The following is a 20,905-nucleotide window of genomic DNA, read 5'->3' as shown; positions in this document are numbered from 1 at the left end:
ACCCGTTATTTTGTAGAGCATTCAATTTCTAGCAAAACCAGACATTTTTCACGAAGTTGGAATCAAGCTATTTTATTTAATAATATAAAAAGCATAAAAAATGTAAAGGGGCGGACCTTCCCGTTACAAAAAAGCTCATACTTAAGATAAATAGACGAGGATTGCATCGCGACCAAAGGTCGATTGTAACCAGAGCTCATACCTGTGGAGATTTTCCTACCTGTTTTTCAGAGTACCAAACGCAAATGTATTCCTTTTTTGGACCAACCCTAAAATTCATATATTCCAATACTGTAATGCTGATTTTTTCACACATTTCTTGAGCTAATTTTTTGACCCGGCAACCAAACCCCGAAAAAAATTCCGTAATAAAACTATCTTAAATGTATTTAATTCCACATTATTGGATTTATTAATTTGTGTAAATATATTTCATTTGACAAAACTAAAAAGATGGCAACTCTGTAAAAAATAGTTCAGAGATAAAACTATCTTCAATGCATTCAATTCCACATTATTGGGTTTAAGAATTCATGTAAATTTTTTTGAATTGACAAAGTAAAAAGGTGGCAACTCTTTAAAAAAATACCAAGATAAAACTAATTTAAATGTATTCAATTCCACATTATTGGGTTTAAGAATTCATGTAAATTTTTTTGAATTGACAAAATTAAAAAGGTGGCAACTCTCTAAAAAAATTCCAGATAAAACTATCTTCAATGTATTTATTTCTACATTATTCGATTTATTAATTTATTTTAACTGAAAAAAAGTGAAAAGATGGCAACACTTGAAAAAAAATTTTCAGTTTTAAAATTTCTCACAAACTTTCCATTTGTTATCATTTATCTTATCAAATTTATTGACATATTTTTTCTAACAAGTGGCAGCACTGTTCAAATATGTATATTTCTAAGATTTCAAACTTTCAATTTATTTGAAAGCAAATAAAATTACTCACTTTGTAATTATTCTCTTTGTAGTTCGCCTTGTTAGCGTGACGCATTTTGTTGTGCAACGCAATTCCGTTGCAAGCGATCGATTCTACTTCCATATTTAAGAGGTTATATAGTTGAGTTAACAACAGCGCGCTAATCGTTTCTACTTTTCTCAATTTGGTGCCAATTCGAGATACCAAGTTCAGCCAGGTCCTTCTTCACCTGATCTCTCCAACGGAGTGAAGGTCTTCCTTACTCTGGTTAAATCGACAACCTTCAAAGCTGGAGTATTTTCTTCCATCCGGATAACATGACCTAGCCAGCACAGCCGCTGTCCTTGATTCGCTGAACTATGTCAACGTCGTCATATAACTAGCTGCATCGATTGAGGTACTCATCATTGCCAGTGCGCAAAAGACCCTAAATCTTCCGCAAAACCTTTTTCTAGAACACTTTTAATGCCGACTCATAAGATGATGTCATTGTATATGACGCCGCACCATATAGCAGGACGGGAATAATGAGTGACTTATAGAGTTTGGTTTTTGTTCGTCGAAAGAGGACTTTACTTTTCAATCGCCTACTAGGTCCAAAGTAGCACCTGTTGACAAGAGCGCTTCTGCTTTGGATTTCAAACGAATGTCTAAAGATCTAATAGAATTAAATAATATAGTAAAAATGTCTTCTTTTCTGAAGCCACCAAGCCAAAGTAACCTCTTAAAATCAATTTCGCTACATGAAATCTATTTTCCATTACGTTGGCATCTCTGTGATTATTATCGTACATATTTCCACATACCAAAGTGGTCTTACATACATATGTACTTGTAAATATTTGTACCTAGCACATATGTATCTACTTACATACAATAATATAGTATATGTATGTATGTACGTCAAATGAACGCTCCCAAGTTGTCGTTGATCACTTGTTTGCGCTGGCTCTTGTCCCAAATTTAGAAATCACTTTGACACGTCAGCATGTTTTCTAAATAAATATTTTCTAAAAAACCTACCAAATACAAAGTACAAGAACAAAATGCCTAAGCTTTAAAAGTGAAAACAATATGCGCGTCAGTGTCCGTCATGACGTTGGCCCCTAGTGGCTCTGGTGGTCGGTTGTCCGCACGTTCAATTCGTGAGCGACAGCCGGTTGATGGACATCGTGAAATCTGTGTATTGATTGGAATGCAGTAAGGTAGAAGAGAGGGCGGTACTTGAGATAAAAAAGTGATTTTGACCTTTGAACTGTTGGTTAGTTGTTAGACAAAAAACTTGAAATTATTAGTCTATCAGCCAAGCCCACAACTAAAAGCTTTATAACGAATTCTCCGTCGCGTTTTTGGGGAGTTTAACCTACTACAGTATCCAGAACGAAGTTGCGCAAGGATCACGATGCTCGGGTCTTAGTTATCGGTATGAACCGGATTTGTATCCGGCTAAGGACTGTCAACACAACAGCATTCCTCATAACTGTTTAGCGAATCATTTTCTGTCACTGTATAACACTTATATTTCGGTCATATTGACTCGTTGTGTTTATCGACGGGTTAAGAGCCAGCAAATTATAAAATTTTCCTTCATCTGCACTCATATGTTTTCAATAAGTCTTAATTTTCACAACTTTGCTTTTTGATCACACTCCTGTCGTCGCTATTACCTACATTGTAATGTATTTATTTTGTTCAACAAGCGAAATTTTGTGCACAGTATAAAAAATCGAAAAAAAACTTGTCCGTCTGCGACTCTAGATTGAGTGAGAAATTAGTGGTGAGAATTTCTCTCATTGCTCAAAAAGAAAAATTCAAATCTCCAGATCAATCTAATGACCAAGAATTAAAGTCAAACTTAGCAAAGACTTTTAGGAACCCACACAGCATGGCTAATTATCTCTTGGGGTAAATTTTAGAACATCACCCTTCGATTTCGGGTTAAAATGGGTATGAACGGATAGAGCAGGTCCTCCAGATCAAGAAAATATATGTGCATTGCTACCGCTGGTTTCTGAGATATTTATCTGGAGAGCCTCCTCTATCAGTAAAAACCAATTTTAACCCCGAAGGGGGATGCTATTCAAATCCCAGCCATCTCTTATGTGCTGATTGCTCCCAAATATTATTATTTTTATTTACAAAAAAAAAAAAAAAATTAACCACATTTTAAGCATGCTTGCCACACTGTGCGTACGACTAATTTTCATTGTGATGAGTCGTCAGCGGGCACATACCTTCACAGTATTTCTTGTATGACGTCAACGCTGTCCAAATTGAGAAGAGCCGCCTTGCATGAGCTCCTTATGGCTCTCCGTCACTCACGACTTCACGTGCTCACATACACACGTACATACATACATACAGACAAACGCCAATGTGCATAATTGTGTAATTACTTGGCTCTATGTGTGGACGTGGAGTGGAAATCTCGTTGGGGATGCTGATCCGCATCCGTTGCCACACTCATAGCTCATTGTTCTTGCTGTCGGCGACGTTGAGATTGCACGGCTAGTCTCAGTCTGTGAGCGAGCGTGATTGTGTACATTGTACGAAGAATTTTCGTCGGCGTTCGAATTGTTCGCGGCGCGGTATCCATTAAATAATTGCCCCATTTATTCACCTACGCACATACATATGTACATATGTACATACAGGTGTTAGAATCTTTGTGCCGCAAGGAAAATCGAAATATTTCTCATAACTGTTTAGTTCGAACTTTTTAGTGCAAAACTCATACTGATTTCGAATTATCGAAAAATCATTAAATAAGTTTGGCACCTGTGTGTTTGTATGTATAAAAGCAGTGCTAGAATTGCTTTACATAATTTGCGTCCAATCGATTTTTCGATTTTCCTGATCGCACCGCGCAACACGCATGTAAACAAAAACTTGTGAATGTGGAGATGTGTGCTTTTAATGATTTGTTGTGTTGAGTGCGAAATACTATAAAGCAAAAAAAAAATTAAAAATTGGATAAATTAAAAAGAAATTATATTTTAACTAATTTTATTAAATATGCTGTCGGATATAATACGGTTGTCGGCGTTTTTGTAATTTACAACTTTTTAAATGCCGAAAATGTGCCTTTACCCCTTTTTCGATTGCATTTTAATTACCTTCGAGGTCCTTAGGCTCCAAATAGCCAGTTTAGTTATTTAAGGTGTACAATTATTACTGTGAATTAGAAGCATTACTTCGAAAATGCGGACTTACTTCGGAGTTAAGTACCGAATTTGAAGTTTAAGAAGCATACTTAGTATGAGAGCCTATAAAAAGGCGGCTTTTGGGAATAAAATAGAACGACTGCATATTTTTTTTAATTTTAAGGTTATTTTTTAGGCTCTTAAAATTATTCGACTAACCTTAAAAGCGATTTTTCGAATTTGTAACCGGTTTGTAACCGTTCTATGAGTATTAACTGGTTAGTACCGGTTAGTCGTAAAGTTGGTGATCTACTGCCAGTATTTGAATAAATGAAAATTGTTTTAAATCCAAGCAACCTTTGATTTTATTGGTCGAAAACGAAGGGTAAACCGGATAGTTGAAAACGACGGTTAGTCGAAAAGTCGACAAATTACGACTAACTGGATACTGCAAACCGAATATTATTATTCCAATAATGCCCTATCCGGTTACTCGATTAGTTAAATACCAAGAGCTTTAGTTTATTTTAAAAATTCAAAGTAAAATATTTGAAAAGAAAATAAATTATTTTTCGAGTTTCAAGCGATCACTGGCTGCGCTAAAAAAAGTCCTCCACAGCTGCAGTAATACTGACCTTCCCCAACAAAGTCTAAAAAAGAAAGACCTTCAGTAGAAAACATTGTCCGTACAAAAGTCAATTTTACCAATAATTTTGGTCTTTGCCCTGCCAAAATTCGATTTTTGATCAGATCACAAAACTGCTAGGATATTGTATGGAGAACTGTATACAGAACATTCAGAAACAAATTTGATAGTGATCAGATTATTTGTCTCAGCAAATGAAAAAAAGAATGTTGCTTCGAGATAAACACGTTTAAAGAAAAACTGATCATAGCTGATTGACTCAGGGATTAAAAGGCTTCAACTCAAAAACCACGTTATTGTGTTATTTTTGAAGTTATAACCAATCAAAAAATGGAAAAGATCTTGGTGTGCCTTTCAATCTTACTCGCATAATCGTAAAAACTTTTCAAATCCTATCATTCTGGCGGTTAGCTCAAGGAAGAGTACTCATCTTCAAATATAGCTCGAAATACTTTTTATTGTTGTAGTTGTCTAAAATATATATTTGTTGAACGATGTCCTTATTGGAATGTTAATTTCAGTCTATTTTTGTATCTCTTTTGGTAACTTAAAAAACTGAAAATTTGATTTAAAAAAAAATTTAAATTTCAGTAAAAAATTCGCGACATTTTTTTTTTTCAAATAATTGTAATCGAAAAAAATTCTTTCGTTCAAGTCTTTAAGAATTGTATCTCAAAGACCTGTGTAAAATTTCATGAAGATCGGTTGAGTAGTTCTCGAGAAACCTTTTCAACCGACTTCAAAAACACAGTTTCGAGAAAAAACGCGTTTAAGGACGGCGCAGTTAGCCTAGCTAGCTGCAAGCGCACAAGTTCTCAAAGGTTGTATCTCCGAAACGATTAGTCGGATAAATTTGAGAACTTAGGGCAATATTCTAGAAGTGCTGCAGAATTTATTAATAATAATTCGATTTTTTGAAACACGTTTATCCATGTAACCCCTTAAAGCCCTTCCATGCATCTCCTTGCCAACTCTATTCGCATTCGTGCAGAAGTAAACGAGTAGTTGGGAGACATGGCCTTCCAATCAGCACAGATTATTGTTCAGTTTACTCTATGTATGTATGTATGTCACTATGAAAGATCTATTGTTTTCATTTCGAATTTGAGCTGATACTTGTGATATTTGTTCATAGATTATATTCCAGTCCTGCGAGTGTCGAAAAGTTCACAATGACTGCTGCTGCAATACTAGATACAACAGCACCGTCTATAATAATTTTGGCAGAGTTTCTAATTTATTACTTTATGGTACTATTCTCAAAACCCCTTTCAAGCTTTGGCGAATATCAAACCTTACTTATTGTTTCTCAAAATTTCTTTTGTATTTTAACAGTAGATCATTCTACACATGGTTTTGTACTACGAAAGCTATTTGCATTAACTCCATGATATATATTTCGCTTTGTGTTTAAAATATCCCATCACTTCCGCAATAAAATTGTTGAACCATTACTGCAGTAAGAAATTATGAAATTGAATTATCTTTATTGAACTGAGTCACCAGAGAAATATTCACATTTCAAACCTGTGATTATTAGATTGTTTTTTAACTCCAAATCAAAGACTTAAGCAAAAATAGTAAACAAACTATTAAAAAATTTTAAAAAGTATTAAATAAAGTAGTAAAAAATTGTGAAAAAAAGATGTGCTAATATGGAGAAATAATTTTTATAAAGAAACTCAACGCAAATCAAAACAAACAAACAAAAATAGTGTACAAAAACAAAAGAAAATAATGTGTGATGCTACAACAATAATGACGACAGCAAATCAAACAGATCTACACAGTTGTTGGATTATCTATAGTATGTATTAATAATAATCTTTTTTTTTACACTTAATAGTAAGGTTATAGTAGATAGATAGATAGATCTACACAGGGCACTGCCAGCTCAGGAAGCACTTGTCCAAAATGGGCATAGTCTCCTGTGCTAACTGCCGGTTCTGCGATCTGGAACAGGAAACACCATCACACCTAATTCTGGATTGTACAGCAATCTGTAGAAGAAGGGTTCCATATACATTAGCACGGATCACATCACCTCAATAGCGCCCGGCAAACTCCTGGAACTATTCGGGCTGCTGGAACTTTGGGAAGTCATGTGATATAGGAGAGGGCACAATAGACCCTAGGTCGCGGTGCATTACCTCGTTAATAATCTATTCCATCTATTCTATTCTAAGGTTATAGCTCTGAAAATAATAATAATCCGCATTTTTATTGAGTTAGCTATAATTTTTATATTTTCACAAAAAAGTACCCGGAAATTGTAAATAAAACGTAAAATATTTAATTAATCATCATTGTCAAAGCAATCGCCACCAGATGTAATAAGCTTATGCCAACGATTGTTCCAATCTTCGAAATATTTTCATAATCACTTTTTGGAATGGCCTTCAGCTCGTTTAACGAATTTTGTTTTATCTCTTCAAACTACTGAAAACGGGTGCCATTTCGATGATTGTTGACTTGCTTGCATGTCTAAGACATTCATCTATGTCTTATCGTCAGTTATGATTCTCTCCATGAATGTGGGATCGGAATTCGCATGGTCAAGCATGTCCTGTTTACGATAATGTTTTTGAAAAAAACAAAAAATTCAGCTTTATCGGACCGAGTCGAGCAAGAAGGCGTTTCATACCCAAAATATCCACCAAAATCATTCGAACGAACTCGCGAGAGATGTCGAGATCTTTTGCCATCTCTTTAAGACTAAGCTGATGATTTTCAAGCACCATATCTTTCACTTTTTAAATATTTTCATTAGTTGAACTTCAACGAACTCTCGTTGTCGCTACAGAAGCAAGTAATTGTCTAAAGGTGCCAAGTTTGGTGAATATGGTGGATGGGGTAGCACATACCATTCAAGCGCCAAAAGCTTTTGCCGAGTCATCCAAATTTGTATGAGGTATTGCATTATCCAGATGGGACACTACACCTTTTCAATCGTTCAATTCTGATAACTTCTGTTTGAGTGCATCACTCAATTTGTCCAGCGGATCGGAGTATATTTCAGAATTAATCGTGGTTTTGCCGGGCAAAAGCTCGAAACAAACTATACCTTTGAAATCACATCAGAGAGACAACATAACTTTTTTTTGTTGACTGTCGGCATTTGCAGTGACTAGAGCTGGTTCATTCTTTTTAGACCATGATCTCTTGCGCCTTTACATTTTTTTTAAACAACTCATTTGACGTTTGGTAAGCAAATCACGGCCGTTAAGCGACGAAGCGAATTTCGTTCTAACAGAATATGAGGAACCTAAATGTCAAGCTTCGAGATTAATCCTAGACATTTCATGCGAACGGTCGGGTTAGACAAATTTAATCTTTAAGCAATCTCTTGAGTTGTTATTCGACGACGACAAGATCGAAATTTTGCAAACCAATTTTGGCGTTCAGGCAACGCATCTTCTCTGTACACATTACACAATTTCATCTTTCTTGAACTGTATTTTTACCCTTTTGATAGTAAAACAGAAAAATATGCCGAAAGTGCTCTTTCTAATTTCCATCTTCGATAAGGCACCAAACATAAACTATTCCAAAAAGTTTAAGAATTTTTTCCGCAAAGAAGCCTTTCGATATCAGCTGTTGAAATATTGTATATCGGTAAAGCGGTTATGTGTGAAGTTGTGAAAAAATTCAATAAGATCAGCTGTTGTCATCAAACGAAATTACCTACTGAACGACGAAATAAAAGTGATAGAAATACACACTACAATATTGTCCCAACGTTACTTTTTCAAAGTGCGCGAGACGGAAAAATACATCAGCTCGTGACGACATGAACAAAGAAATGGAAGGCCTTGTTTGCGATTGCTATGAAAGCTTGGCAGTTTCTTTCGTTTATGACGTGTAGAATTTTATCTTTGGAATTATTAGAATTATCTGACCATTCTTTACTCCTTTCGTAACAAAATCTCTGTTGTAATGATCTTCCAGAGACGCAACTTACCTTTTCTTGTATATAAAGACACACACGACTTTAAGTCTAGTGATCACTAAACTCATGCTCCTAATTATATCTAGATATATTCTATTTTGGGCGATCAAAAAGAACGATCACTATGTGCTTTCATATAATCATTTTTTGTCTTTTTGATTTAAGTGAATATTTTTGGTCTGAGGTTTAAGAATTATGTGAAAGGATTTTCTATATCTTCTGTGCAAAGATCCATCTCAATTATCTTTTAAATTTACGTGACCGCTCCACTCCACAGTTGATTCAGAGCAAAAGTATATCCTCGCTTAATTATGAAGGATACTGTCTAGTTGACTGGATAAAAATTCTCCCAGGGTCTGATGTCAGAACTTATGGCTCATAACCATATGTATATGTATAAGCTTGAAATATCCATTTAACTGCTTATAAAGTTATAAAGAAAATTGTTTTATATGTTTTATATAAGATTTTATTATCGTACAGCATATAAATTGTAAAACGTTGCCTACATTTAGGGTGATATTAGTAGTGATCGGTAGTTTAAACAAGTCGGGAGAGATAGAATTATATTCAAAGTTTTTGAGATTAACAAATAAAGCATTTGGGTTTTTGTTGCGAATGGTCTTGTCTTGTTTTGACACCTTAGTCTTGGCTGTCCGGTATATATAGTGGGAAAGGACATATTTTTTTCCAGTCGGGTTAATACGCCACCAAATATAACTAAGTCTCATTTAATCCAATAAAATTGATTATATACTTGTTTACTTGTATATATTTAGTAATAATAATCAAATGTTTAACTTTTGTAATTTTTTATTTTATAGCAAAGAACGATGGCAAAGAGGGACTCACCGTTACCGAAACCAAGCCGATGATGACAAGTACTTCCATGGCTGACAGCGACTTCAATGCGGCCGCACACGAAGATGTGGATGATAACGATGACAGCGACGATCCGCCGCTTGCGGAAATGCTAGATCCCGAACTACAACCCGAACAGCCGATACCCGACAACGAAGAGTCACAAGCCATCTACAGAGAACACCGACGTTTGGCCAAAGAATATTTGCGGGTGGACACGAGACTCTACTATGCGCAGGACTTCAAGGAGAAAATCATCTTAGGCTTGGATCCAGAAGAGCGACAGAAGAAGCAAGAGATGCTGAGGAAAATTAAGGAGAAGGTGAGCACACATGCCAACCTATTATGCACTGATTTAAAATAACATATTTTTGTTCTGCAGCAAGAGCTGTTGGAGCTCTACAACAATCTGAAGCAACAACGCGAAAACCTGCTTGCCGAGCAGGCACGTTCGGCGGTGCGACCGAGTGGCGCTAACGTCACGCAGCAACAAATGGAGTTGCTCGCTGGAAATGCGAGAATGCCGCCGTCGAGCGGTGGTGTGAGCGCACAACAACAGCAGCAGCCGCCCGAAGCGCTCGCCGACGACGGCTGGGTGGTCATACAGCCCAATCAGAATGCGTAGTTGGAGGCACGAAACCCATTTTATTTAGGTTATATAATTTTATTTACACAATTTTAAGTGTTAGTTAATAATTTGTGACGCGCTCACCAAAGTGAGTCGATTCTGTGAGCTTTCAAAGAAGATAAAACCAAAAAAAGAGTAGACTACTTGTAGCACCGTTAGTGTTTATCATGAAAATATTCGCCTTAGCCATGTCATTAAAGCAAAACTAAGTTTTTAGTATTACATAAGTATGTGTGAATGCATTTAATGTGTGTGTGTGTGTGTGTGAATGTGTTAGGACAATTGTCGTCTTGTGTACTGTATTCGCGCGACAAGCCCTGTGTGATTCCGTACTCGTATAATGTAAAGTGTATATTATATACATATATGTAAATATGTCAATAATTCCACAATATTTCAATAAATATTACTTTTAAATAAATCACATGGAAACGGTTTATACGCGGATTTGCAAAAGAGACCAATATTGGCCGATGTTTCGATGCTTGTTTTTGGAAGGGAAATCGCGCAGTTAAATGAAAAAGCGTTTCTTCTTTGAGGGCGTTCGTCAAAAATTGGTTTAATGAAGTCGCATGTTGATCTGCGATGAATCACGTCGAGTTGTGCAGTAAGATATAAGATGACGTGACAAAAGTTCACGATCTCCATTGGCAAACCGCCGGTTCTGAGCGAGATAGCGGAAGACATCAGCATCCTGCATGAAATATTGGACATGAGAAAGCTGGCGGCGCGATGGATTACCCGTTTTCTGACTCTAGATAACAAGCTAAACTGAAAGACCACTTCACAGCAATGCGCGACGCTGTTTAAACGCCTTCCGAAGGAATTTATTTGTCTTGTCGTTACCGCCGATGAAACGGGGTACCACTGGTACATACTAGAGAGTAAGACCATTTCCTGCGTCCGTTTGGTTTACGTAATCGGAACAGACCCGGATTTTTAGCCGGCCAAAGACTGTCAAACCGGCAGCATTCCTCCAAATTACTTCTGGAAAGTTTTCGGCCGCTACAACAACAATAATAGACCAAGGAACAGGCGAGACAGTGGACTTCTTCGGCAAACTTGCTCCAAAAGAAGGCGAAGGCAGTCCTATCGGACGGAAAGGTAATGGTCACCATCCTCTATGTTTCACAAGGTGTCATCTACGACGTCTCCATGAGGAAGGACAAAACGGTCATAGGGCTCTACTATGCCATTTACACTAGTTTACAGTCATTTTGCGACTGTGATGTTAAAGGCTGTTTCTTACTTATTTTGGAGTGCTAAACCCTAATATGTTAGTAAAAATTTCCTAGCACTTTGGATTTTTGATGCTGTAGACAAGAAGTTTTGATTTCAAACCATCACCATTTACTAAAATAAAAAAAAATAGTCGTACGTGATGGAAAAGTTTTGAGCTAAAATTCGTAACTAGGACACCTCACAGACCTCTTAGAACATCAATCGCAAATTTTTCCTTCAGATTTGTTGAGTAATGTTAATAGTGCGAAGAGAATTTTCTTCCACCTTGATAACGCATAGGTTTACACCTCCGTCGTCGCCACAGAAAAATCGGCGACTTCGTGCGAGTTCTTTATGTTTCCGAACTTGATCGACGAACAGACATTAATGTTGCTTGAGTACGTTATCGCCGTCAAGGAGGCCTACTTTGCAGAAAAAGTATTTTCCAGCTGAGCTAATGAAGTTGGAACACTGATGGGTCAAGAGTATCGAGCTAATAGGAGCTGATTTGAATTCTAAATTTCTGAAGGTTAAACAAAGTAATTTTACAAAGAAAGTTTTTTCTGCATAGTTTTGGGGACACAGACTAATCAGCGATGATATTCCGCATCAATAATATTACCAATACAAAAATGAAATTCCACTCATTCAGCTGCCTCTTTTTGACTGTTATTTGAGGTGACCAATAAGGAAGTAGTTTTTGGTAAAAACGAAGTCACCATGGGTCTAATCATCCGCATATATTATAAGCAAAACGCAAATTTCGGTTACACCGAAGCTATGATACCCTTAACAAATACAAAAAATTCCTCACAAGAATTTTGATCGGCCAGTTTGTGTTGTAGCTATATGCTATAGTGATCCGATCTGAACAATTTCTTCAAATATTACGGTACTGCCTTAGACAGTAATCCATGTTAAATATCGAGAAAATATCTCATCAATTAGAACTTTTTCATAGAAGCACTTGATTTCGATTGTTATATACTATAATGATCCACAATTGACAGATCCAACAAACGAACCACTTTTTAAAAATAAAATTTCACATCGATATCTCAAGAATTGAGGTACTAGTTAGCGCATATTCAGACCGACGGACGGACGGATGTGCAGACATACTGAAATCTACTCAGCTCGTGATGCTGATCATTTATATATATTTTATTGGATCGCTGGCGTATCCTTCTGGGCGTTACAAACTTCGTGGCTAACTTAATATTACCTTCTTCAGGTATAAAAATAACCAAAATAACCAAAATCACAAGTAGTCACATATGTAAGTTTCAATTTTTAAAGCTTGCTTTAAATTTTTTTTCAATACAACTATTTTTTACTTACAAATATACTAACAATGATTTATAAATGCACTCACTGGTTAAAAAAATAAACACAATTTTCAACAAATATTATAGTAGTATTAAATATATGTGTACAACTAACAACACTTTTCTTGTACAAGTATATACAAACATATATACACACACTGCAGAAAATATCACATTCTACAAAATTTCAACCACTTTCGACTTACACTAATATTTGCTAAAGAAACATGTTTATAGAAATTTTCTATAGTAATTTATCACAACAATGAGGATGTGAAGATTTGCTTCAGAATTTGTGGCAACTTCGTCAAGTCCATGCAGACATAACTGTGACCTGCCGGCATTTGTGCATTTATTCTGTAAAGAAATAGTATATACATAGAGTTTAATATTCATAATTAAAATTAAGTGCACTTACTCATCGGCCTCCTCTGCCAAACTGCCAATGAATAGCATATGAGCTTTCACCTTGGGCTCACCATTCATAAGCGCCTTTGCCAGTTCGCGGGGTTGTATGCCGTAACGTGACAAATTCGCATCGCTAAGCACGACCACGATTGAATTGTCGTACTCCTCGTTCGACAATGTGTTGACGGCTTCTTTAATAGCCTTGACTGTGCTATCACCGGACCAACAGAACTGCGAATGCGCATGCATCATGCGTATGGTCTCGAAACGTTCCTTATCCGTTTTCGGCGGACTGCCAGCACAAACGAAGGGTATTTCCCAGCCCTCGCCGCTGTGACCAACAATGTCGTAGACGATTTTCTTCTCGAAACCCTCGAACGCTTCCATAACCATGACAACGGCTTCGAGTTCACGATCCAAACGACCGTCGTAACCATTGAATCTACAGCACGAAAATATAACTTTATAAAAAGTAAAGTGCATCGAAGCTGGCGCTGTTACCTATACATGGAACCGGATACATCGACCACCAATTTCAAACGATTCGGTTTCTCCTGCACATGATCGGCCCATGGGTTGGCCTCGGCGCGTCGTCTGTAGATGTTCTTCTCGCCCGTAATGCCCTCAATTAAACGGGTGTCGTCTAGTTCGCCGTGTGTTTGGTATTTCTGCCATTGTCGTTCCTTACTCTTCGTCTGCATGGCCTCCAAAACGGCTTTCAGCTGTTGTACTTGCTTTCGGTTGGGTTCGCTGAATTGTGCATATAATTGGTGATCATGCGCTGACATGCGTATCTCCTTCAACTTATCCTCGAACGCCTTACGGTTCATTTCGCGTGCTGCACGCTTCACTTCCTCGGGTATATCAGCTTTTTCCTCGTCGGAGAGTTGATGCACTTTGTGCCCAGCGTCTAGACGAAACGGACCACCTTTGCCGCCGAGACCAGCTGTGTCCCGACCACCAGTACCGCCGGCCCAAGTATTGCCACCCACATGCGGCTCATTTTTCGGATCCACTTTACCGTATTTAGGTCCGGAGACACCCAGACCACTCTTGCGCTCCACCGTCAATTGGATTTCCTTCTTGCGACGCAATGCAAACAGCTCGTTACGAGCATAGGCTTCGATAGGCAGCCCATGTTTGGACAAAACCGTGGTCACCTGTTCCAGTGCCTCGGGTTGGTATTTGTCAAAGTCCAATACATTGCCTACCAATTCGGACATGGATTCATTTGGGTATTTTTCCAAATGCTTAACGATATTTACCACCTCTCTGGTGGAGTAGGGGTAGTTTAAGAGACCCTCATCGGCCATAGTGCGCAGCTCGCCGAAGGCATTCACCAACATAGCGAGCGTTTTCATGGGTACTGAGGGGCCATACTTCTGCAGGAGATATATTTCCGAATCAGGTGAGGGGTTATCAATGGCGTGACAGCTGAAGACGTCACCCAAGGACGCGAAGAAGTCATTGCCGAGGAAGGGAAAGCCCGGTCGGTTGGCCAGCACTATGACACGGAAGTTCGAATGCATTTCAATGACTTCCCCCGTGTGACCAGCATCTCTAGCAGCTGCCGCCTCGCCGGCTGGCACAATCTTACGGCCGTCCGACAAGAACATTTCACCATTCTCAACAAGCGTGCGCAATATGCATGTCACATTCACCGGCGCCTTATCGGCCTCATCGATGACCAATATATGCCCGCTCTTGACAGCTTTCACAAGCGGACTATCCTCGTAGATGACCTGGCCATCGCGTAGTGTCGACTGCACCGTCAAGCTATGCACTGTGGTATCGCGATGCAGTTGCAGGTACTCACGTGGCTTATTCATCAACTGCAGCAGCTTATCAATAAGCTTATTTTTGCCCACACCCTGGTTGCCCACCAGCAGTAGATGGTCGCCAATTATGAAGTCTTGTAATAAGCGCTCCAAGAGCTCCAAATGTTGTGGCATCTCATAGAACAGTGTGCTTGGCACCTTCGACTCGGCATCGGTGGCGACCAGCGGCATGCTGGTGTTGCCTATGGTCAACACATTGTTCTCAATGTTGATTTTGCGACGCACACCGGCGCGTGTGCTGCTCTTCTCGATGCCTGCGCGTGCTATGGCATCTTCAAGTGCGGCGCGCGGCAAGGCGGGCATGAATTTGGCGAGAAAAGTATTCTGCAGTATATCATAGGCGGAGGTTAGAGGGCCTGCTTGCTGGCTGCTGCCAGGGAAGGCGGACATGCGTCGCGCGATTTTCAAAAGTTGACGTGTCGACAAGGTACCAGCGAGGTTCGAAAGTGTGGCGTCTTGGGATTCGCGCAAACTGTGAGACAGATTAATGATTTTTTGCATATCGTCATCAACATCTCCATAAAGTTTGCGTATAATTTCGTATTCTTCACTCTGCTGAAGTGGACGGACTTCAAGGAAGAGGAAGAGGCTTAACATTTCCGATGTAAGCCAATTTTGGGTCGGTTGACTAGGAATGGGCGGCTCACCCAGCGCAATTATGCGAAATGAATCGTGTATTTTCATTATATTCTTTTCGGCCAATTCCAGTTTAGTGTGTCCTTGCTGTAGGAGTGCGTTGTAACGATCCGGGTGTAGCAGTATAGTGCCGTCACAGAGTTGCAATTCGCGATCTTGTATTAAACTGCGATTATAGAAGATGTTGTCAATTTTCGGGGGTTAGCAATAAATTTCAACAATATACGTACCGTTGCAGTGCAGTAACGGTACTCTTATGCAAACGATGTACGCCATTCAGCACGGCGATGGACCCATATTTTGCAGCACGTACTAGTGGCGAGTCACGCCACACTGTATCACCCTCCGGCGAGGTAATGCGTTGTTGTATTAAATCACGTGATGTCATATCCTCATAGAGTATCATTGTCTCCACCGACTGATTCAGCAAGTGTACCAAATGATTTGTGAGTGTCATCTTTCCAACACCCTTTTGACCTGAGCAAAAAAAAGATAGTCAACACATGAATTTAATTTTGTTGCAATGCTTTCTACCAATCAAACAAATATCGCCCACGGCTATAGATTGTATCATTGCTGCTAAGGCATTGCGTTGGTGGTCGAGATCCACGAATTGCTTCAGCTTTTGCGATGCAGCTACGCGATGACTGCCGGGTGTTGAAATGGACACATCGTCGATTTTGAATTCCAAAACATCTGGCGTCTGCTCGTTCGGTTTTGCTACAGAGATACTTTTCACAGGTTTGCTTTCTAATGGATTGATTTTTAAGGATTTTAATAACGTCTTGACGCGTTCAATGTGATCTTTCTTCATGCATGTTTGGTATGGATAGATGCGTGTAATGGCGTCATGCACACTTATGTGTGGGTTGCATTGCTAGATTTTAATAAAAAATTAGATTAGTAGTACAAAAAATCAAAAGTTGGAAGGGTGAGCAAATACCATCATTTTAGCCACCAGATGAAGATTGTCAAGTGCAAAATCTGGCAGATTATCGGCCTGTTCAGCAGCTTGAATTGCCATACCAAAGCTTATTAAACTCTTCAACTGGTCCACAGGTACATTTGGAGCAACATGCTGCAGATCGATTAGCATCTCCTGAAAATATAGCCATTTAATAAATAGATAACAGCTGATAAAATCACTGGTACATAAATAATTTTTACTTACATCAAATGCAAGATGCGACACATTGCGCGATTGAAAACGTGAACGCAAGGGTGGATCCAATGGTGTGCCTTTATACTTGTGCGTAGGCAGCCCAAGCGCGACCACACGAAAATCTTCAGAGACTCGTAGCACACCTAATTTGTCCAATTGCTCCTTTGCGTATGTCTATAAAAAATATAAAAAAAAAAAATGAAAATCATATTACAAAAATAAAAAAAACTTGGGTATAGCGATCCGATCTAAAAAATAACTTTTCAACTGAAAAAGTCCGTTCTTTCTGCTTGTGCGTCACTAACCTCCAATAATTTATCGTAGCGTTCTGGTGCCATTAAAAATTTGCCGTTTTCTAAATGCATTTCACGATTTTCCAGCAAATTATTTAATATGGGCAACACATTGCGCTCGGCATGCTCCACACCATCAAGCACCAAGACACGACCATTCACGGCAGCACGCACAGCACACTGCATAATGAAAATAAATTAAAATTACATATATTTATTATTTACATTTGCAAACCGACCTGATCATAGTAAATCGCTGCTTTATCTTTAATTTCCCGTCGTTGTTTCAGATCACTTTCTGTGGTGTCTCTGCTCAAGGCAATGTATTCCAATTCACGCTGTGTCAACTCCAAATACTGCATAGCTAATTGTCGTCGCAGTGAACCAGGCTGACCAATAAGAAACATATCCTGTTTTAAGATATCCTTCTGCAGCATCCAACGCAAATGATGCAAGGCTGATTGAGTTAGCTGTAGTGTGCCATCCTCGTTGTATTGCACTGCTCCGAAAAAAGAAGAATTTACACTATTTTTTTGACACTTTCACATAAATATATTTATAATGAAATAGTGAAAATAACATATTCCTTTCTCCTACAAACTGTAAAATAAAACTCGTCCGCAAACTATGATCACTTGGTCATAGGACCAGAGCACGTCGTTGCTTGTACATACGCTGATTGGACTTTGGACCCGTACACAGATTATAAAACACTTCACAACTTTTCGCGCCGCTTACCATATTTTTGTGGCACCAGCTCTGGATTTTTTGGAGGCTTCAAGTCTTTGATTACATCACCGATTTTAATTCGTTCACTGGTAACTTTGGTTTTATCGTTGACAGCCATTGCTTCCTCTGACGTTGTGGTATAGAACTTCGTAAAAACGGGTGCAAATGGTTTTGCGTTTACCATTATATTTTGCCATAGCAATGTACTTGTCGCTTTTGGTATTCGATTTAATGATAAGAACATTTTACTTATTTAGAAAATTTGAAAATTGTTGTAATTTTGATAAGGAAACACCAAACCGAAAACACACTAAACGCCGCACGTTTATTAGCAGCAAAAAATTAATTAAGGAATGTGAAACGTAAACAGCAACAGCTGATTGCAAATTTTATTCGTTAGAAGTGAGTGCAGTAAATCGATATTGATTACTATCGATAAAAATTGTTTGTCGATGTTAATTTTTGTATAGCATAAACAGGTTATATCGTTGGTTTAACGTGTAATATGGTAGATAACTATTATCAATATATCAAAAAGCGGTTTAACATTTTTAGTTTCTCATTTGTTTTGAGTTATTGAATATAAATTATTAAAAGCATTAATAATTTGGTATTCAAGTTTAATTTTGAACGCATTTAAACATATTTACATGTATTAAATTATTCTTATTATTTTTTGTTATCAAATTAGCATTTTAAAAAGTATATGAATCTTTTCAATTTTTGCCTAGTACAAATATACTGTGGGAATGTACAAAAAATTAATTCTCATAAGCAGAGCCGTATATGTACATACATATGTATGTATGTATGTATGTACATATACACATTGTATGTGCTTTATTAAATCGGAGCTTATAATTAGACTTCGCTTAAGGTTTGATCAAAACGTACTTAGTTGATAATACTAAACAAGCGAAATACCCTCTAGGAAAATGCAATCGTTCACGAAGCAGCATTAAGCACACCTAGTGAAATTCATCAAAAAAAAATTGAAAGTCGCTGTCAGATGTAATGTCCAATATATAACCAATTTATAGCCAAAACTCTTTTTTTTTTATTTTTTCAATATAAGTGGTTGCTATTTGTATATCGCTTTCCTTCACCTGTAAACTTATGTATTATCCTTCATATATTTATGCGAAATTACAATTACTTCATAAAATGTGTATTTGGTTTGAATGTTTTCAGTTAGAAAGCAATATTGTCTGGTATATTTCACTGTTGGGCAAGAAAGTAGTAATGCCATTGGATAAGGGTACAATATCCATATAGCATATGCCTATTTGAATTATTAATGAGTTTCGCACAATTTAATTATCAATTGTTTTATAAACAATTAATGCCTCACTAGGCTGCCCTACTTTCCTGCTCATCTACACATCCACAGTTTCTCTCATGCCGACTAGTGAAATATACATACATAGTACTTCGCCATACATATATGGTAATATATAGACATGGTATACATATATGTATGTATAGATATAGAGTTCTCAGTGCGGATATTTGTAGTAACTTGTAAGCTTCGGTATTGTTGTTTGTAGTGTCACATACCTTTTCCGGTTGAATTCGAGTAATTTTTATCAACCAATTTATTTTCCCACAGAACTAAATCACAAATTAAATTTAAAAATATTAAATATTAAATAATACTAAACGCAGAAGCAGATATGAAAAATATACATACATATGTATATGTATGTGGTATATGGTACTCGCATCATGCTTTAAGAACTTACATTCTTTTAGGAAGTTAGATGAAATACAACTGAACAACGTAAGACAGATATATTATAAAACAAATAAGGAAGGGCTAAGTTCGGCTGCAACCGAACATTTTATATTCTTGCAACTCGCAAAGCCAGGGATATACCTCAGGATGTAAAACGTTAACCAGAGGATCGGAAATCAAGCATTTTTTTGAAAGCTTATACTTACTCAAATAACTCATACATTGACCCACATATTCATTATAAGATTTCACTATAATCACCGATCATATGGAGCTAAGCCAGCCGAATGTTCGAAAATCCTGATATTAGTTATGTATATGGGGGGGCCTGTCAAGTTTTGATCAATTTTATTTATTTTAGAAAGAAACACTGTTGTGAGTAAAACTTTGCAGTCTTCATTGAGTTAACTCAAATATTGGCCGTTATATGCAGCACAAAGTCACCCGTTCGAAAATCTTTATATTAGGTATGTGGGGCTCAGGGAAAATTGGATTATAAGAGGAATTCCGCATACCAAATCGGTCGGGCGGGAGGTGAGATATGTGATATCACCAAAAAGTGGATGGGGCCACGCTCATCGTCGCCGACTCCCATAAAGCGTGCTCATAGCATTTCGGTAGTAAATTTTAACGTCCCCGAATAGAAGATATGTATATTATTAGAGGGCGGGGCCACGCCTACTTTTTCAAAACTTTTACACAGAGGTGCCTCTTGCTCCTACGTTTCCTTACAATTCTATACCTTAATTTAGGGCTTAGTTATGGCACTTTATAGGGTTTCGGTTAATGGCGTTCCGATTAGGCTCATCTACGAACTCGAAATTTTATTTGCACTAAGGAGCGTGCATATCAATCAAGATATCTCAATTTTTACTCAAGTTCGCTGGAGCGCCGCAATAACCAGTCTGTCTATATGTGCAGTTGCTCCACGTTGCTGGAGCCAAACGCTATTGAGAGAGATACTCTTCGGCGGAATTCTGTGTGAAAACACTAATTCAACATTTTTAAATAACGATGCACATGGACAGTTTTCATTACACCGTTTTCTTCAAAGAAGTATGACCCGACAATACAACTTGATGAAACTACGCGAAACACAGTGAGTAATTTTGGGAGAAGTTGAGTTTCGTGGATTATTTCTACATTTGATAGACTCCATATAAGGAAATTTTGCTAGGTTACATATCCGTTTAGATGGAAATATTTCAATTTTTTTGGCAAAGTTCCAGACGAATAGGCAAATCTAGCGCAGTTTACCGGCTTTTTATTTAAACTTTGTACGGAAACTGGTTTAAGACATCATGAATTATCCGTTGTAATGATCATCCACAAACTTCAAGCTGCGCCAATAAATTGCGAGTCGAAACTCTTACATTTGCCTGAATTGACAATGCAAC

At 37.8% G+C, this 20,905-nt stretch overlaps 2 protein-coding genes across 2 annotated transcripts in view; one reads left to right on the top strand and one right to left on the bottom strand.

Moving 5' to 3' along the window:
- LOC120774311 (mitogen-activated protein kinase kinase kinase 7-like) overlaps window positions 1-10,579 on the top strand; it is a 31,425-nt gene extending 20,846 nt beyond the window's left edge. Inside the window, exons 9-10 of the mRNA XM_040103843.1 lie at window positions 9,494-9,852; window positions 9,913-10,579. Of these exons, the coding sequence (XP_039959777.1) occupies window positions 9,494-9,852; window positions 9,913-10,155 (602 nt within the window). The 3' untranslated portion in view covers window positions 10,156-10,579. The remainder of the gene's footprint in view (window positions 1-9,493; window positions 9,853-9,912) is intronic.
- Window positions 10,580-12,659: 2,080 nt separating this feature from the next.
- LOC120774519 (von Willebrand factor A domain-containing protein 8) lies at window positions 12,660-18,114 on the bottom strand. Its single transcript, XM_040104213.1, has 10 exons — window positions 17,783-18,114; window positions 17,284-17,543; window positions 17,057-17,224; window positions 16,761-16,925; window positions 16,533-16,688; window positions 16,124-16,466; window positions 15,820-16,066; window positions 13,617-15,755; window positions 13,126-13,557; window positions 12,660-13,064 (listed from the first exon to the last, which is right to left on the bottom strand). Exons 1-10 carry the CDS (start codon window positions 18,015-18,017, stop codon window positions 12,965-12,967), a joined length of 4,245 nt encoding a protein of 1,414 aa, XP_039960147.1. The 5' UTR covers window positions 18,018-18,114; the 3' UTR covers window positions 12,660-12,964.
- Window positions 18,115-20,905: the final 2,791 nt, after the last annotated feature.

The sequence above is a fragment of the Bactrocera tryoni genome, chromosome 4 (assembly GCF_016617805.1).
Source record: "Bactrocera tryoni isolate S06 chromosome 4, CSIRO_BtryS06_freeze2, whole genome shotgun sequence".
Lineage (NCBI taxonomy): Eukaryota > Metazoa > Arthropoda > Insecta > Diptera > Tephritidae > Bactrocera > Bactrocera tryoni.
This window is presented reverse-complemented; position numbering and strand designations above follow the sequence as displayed.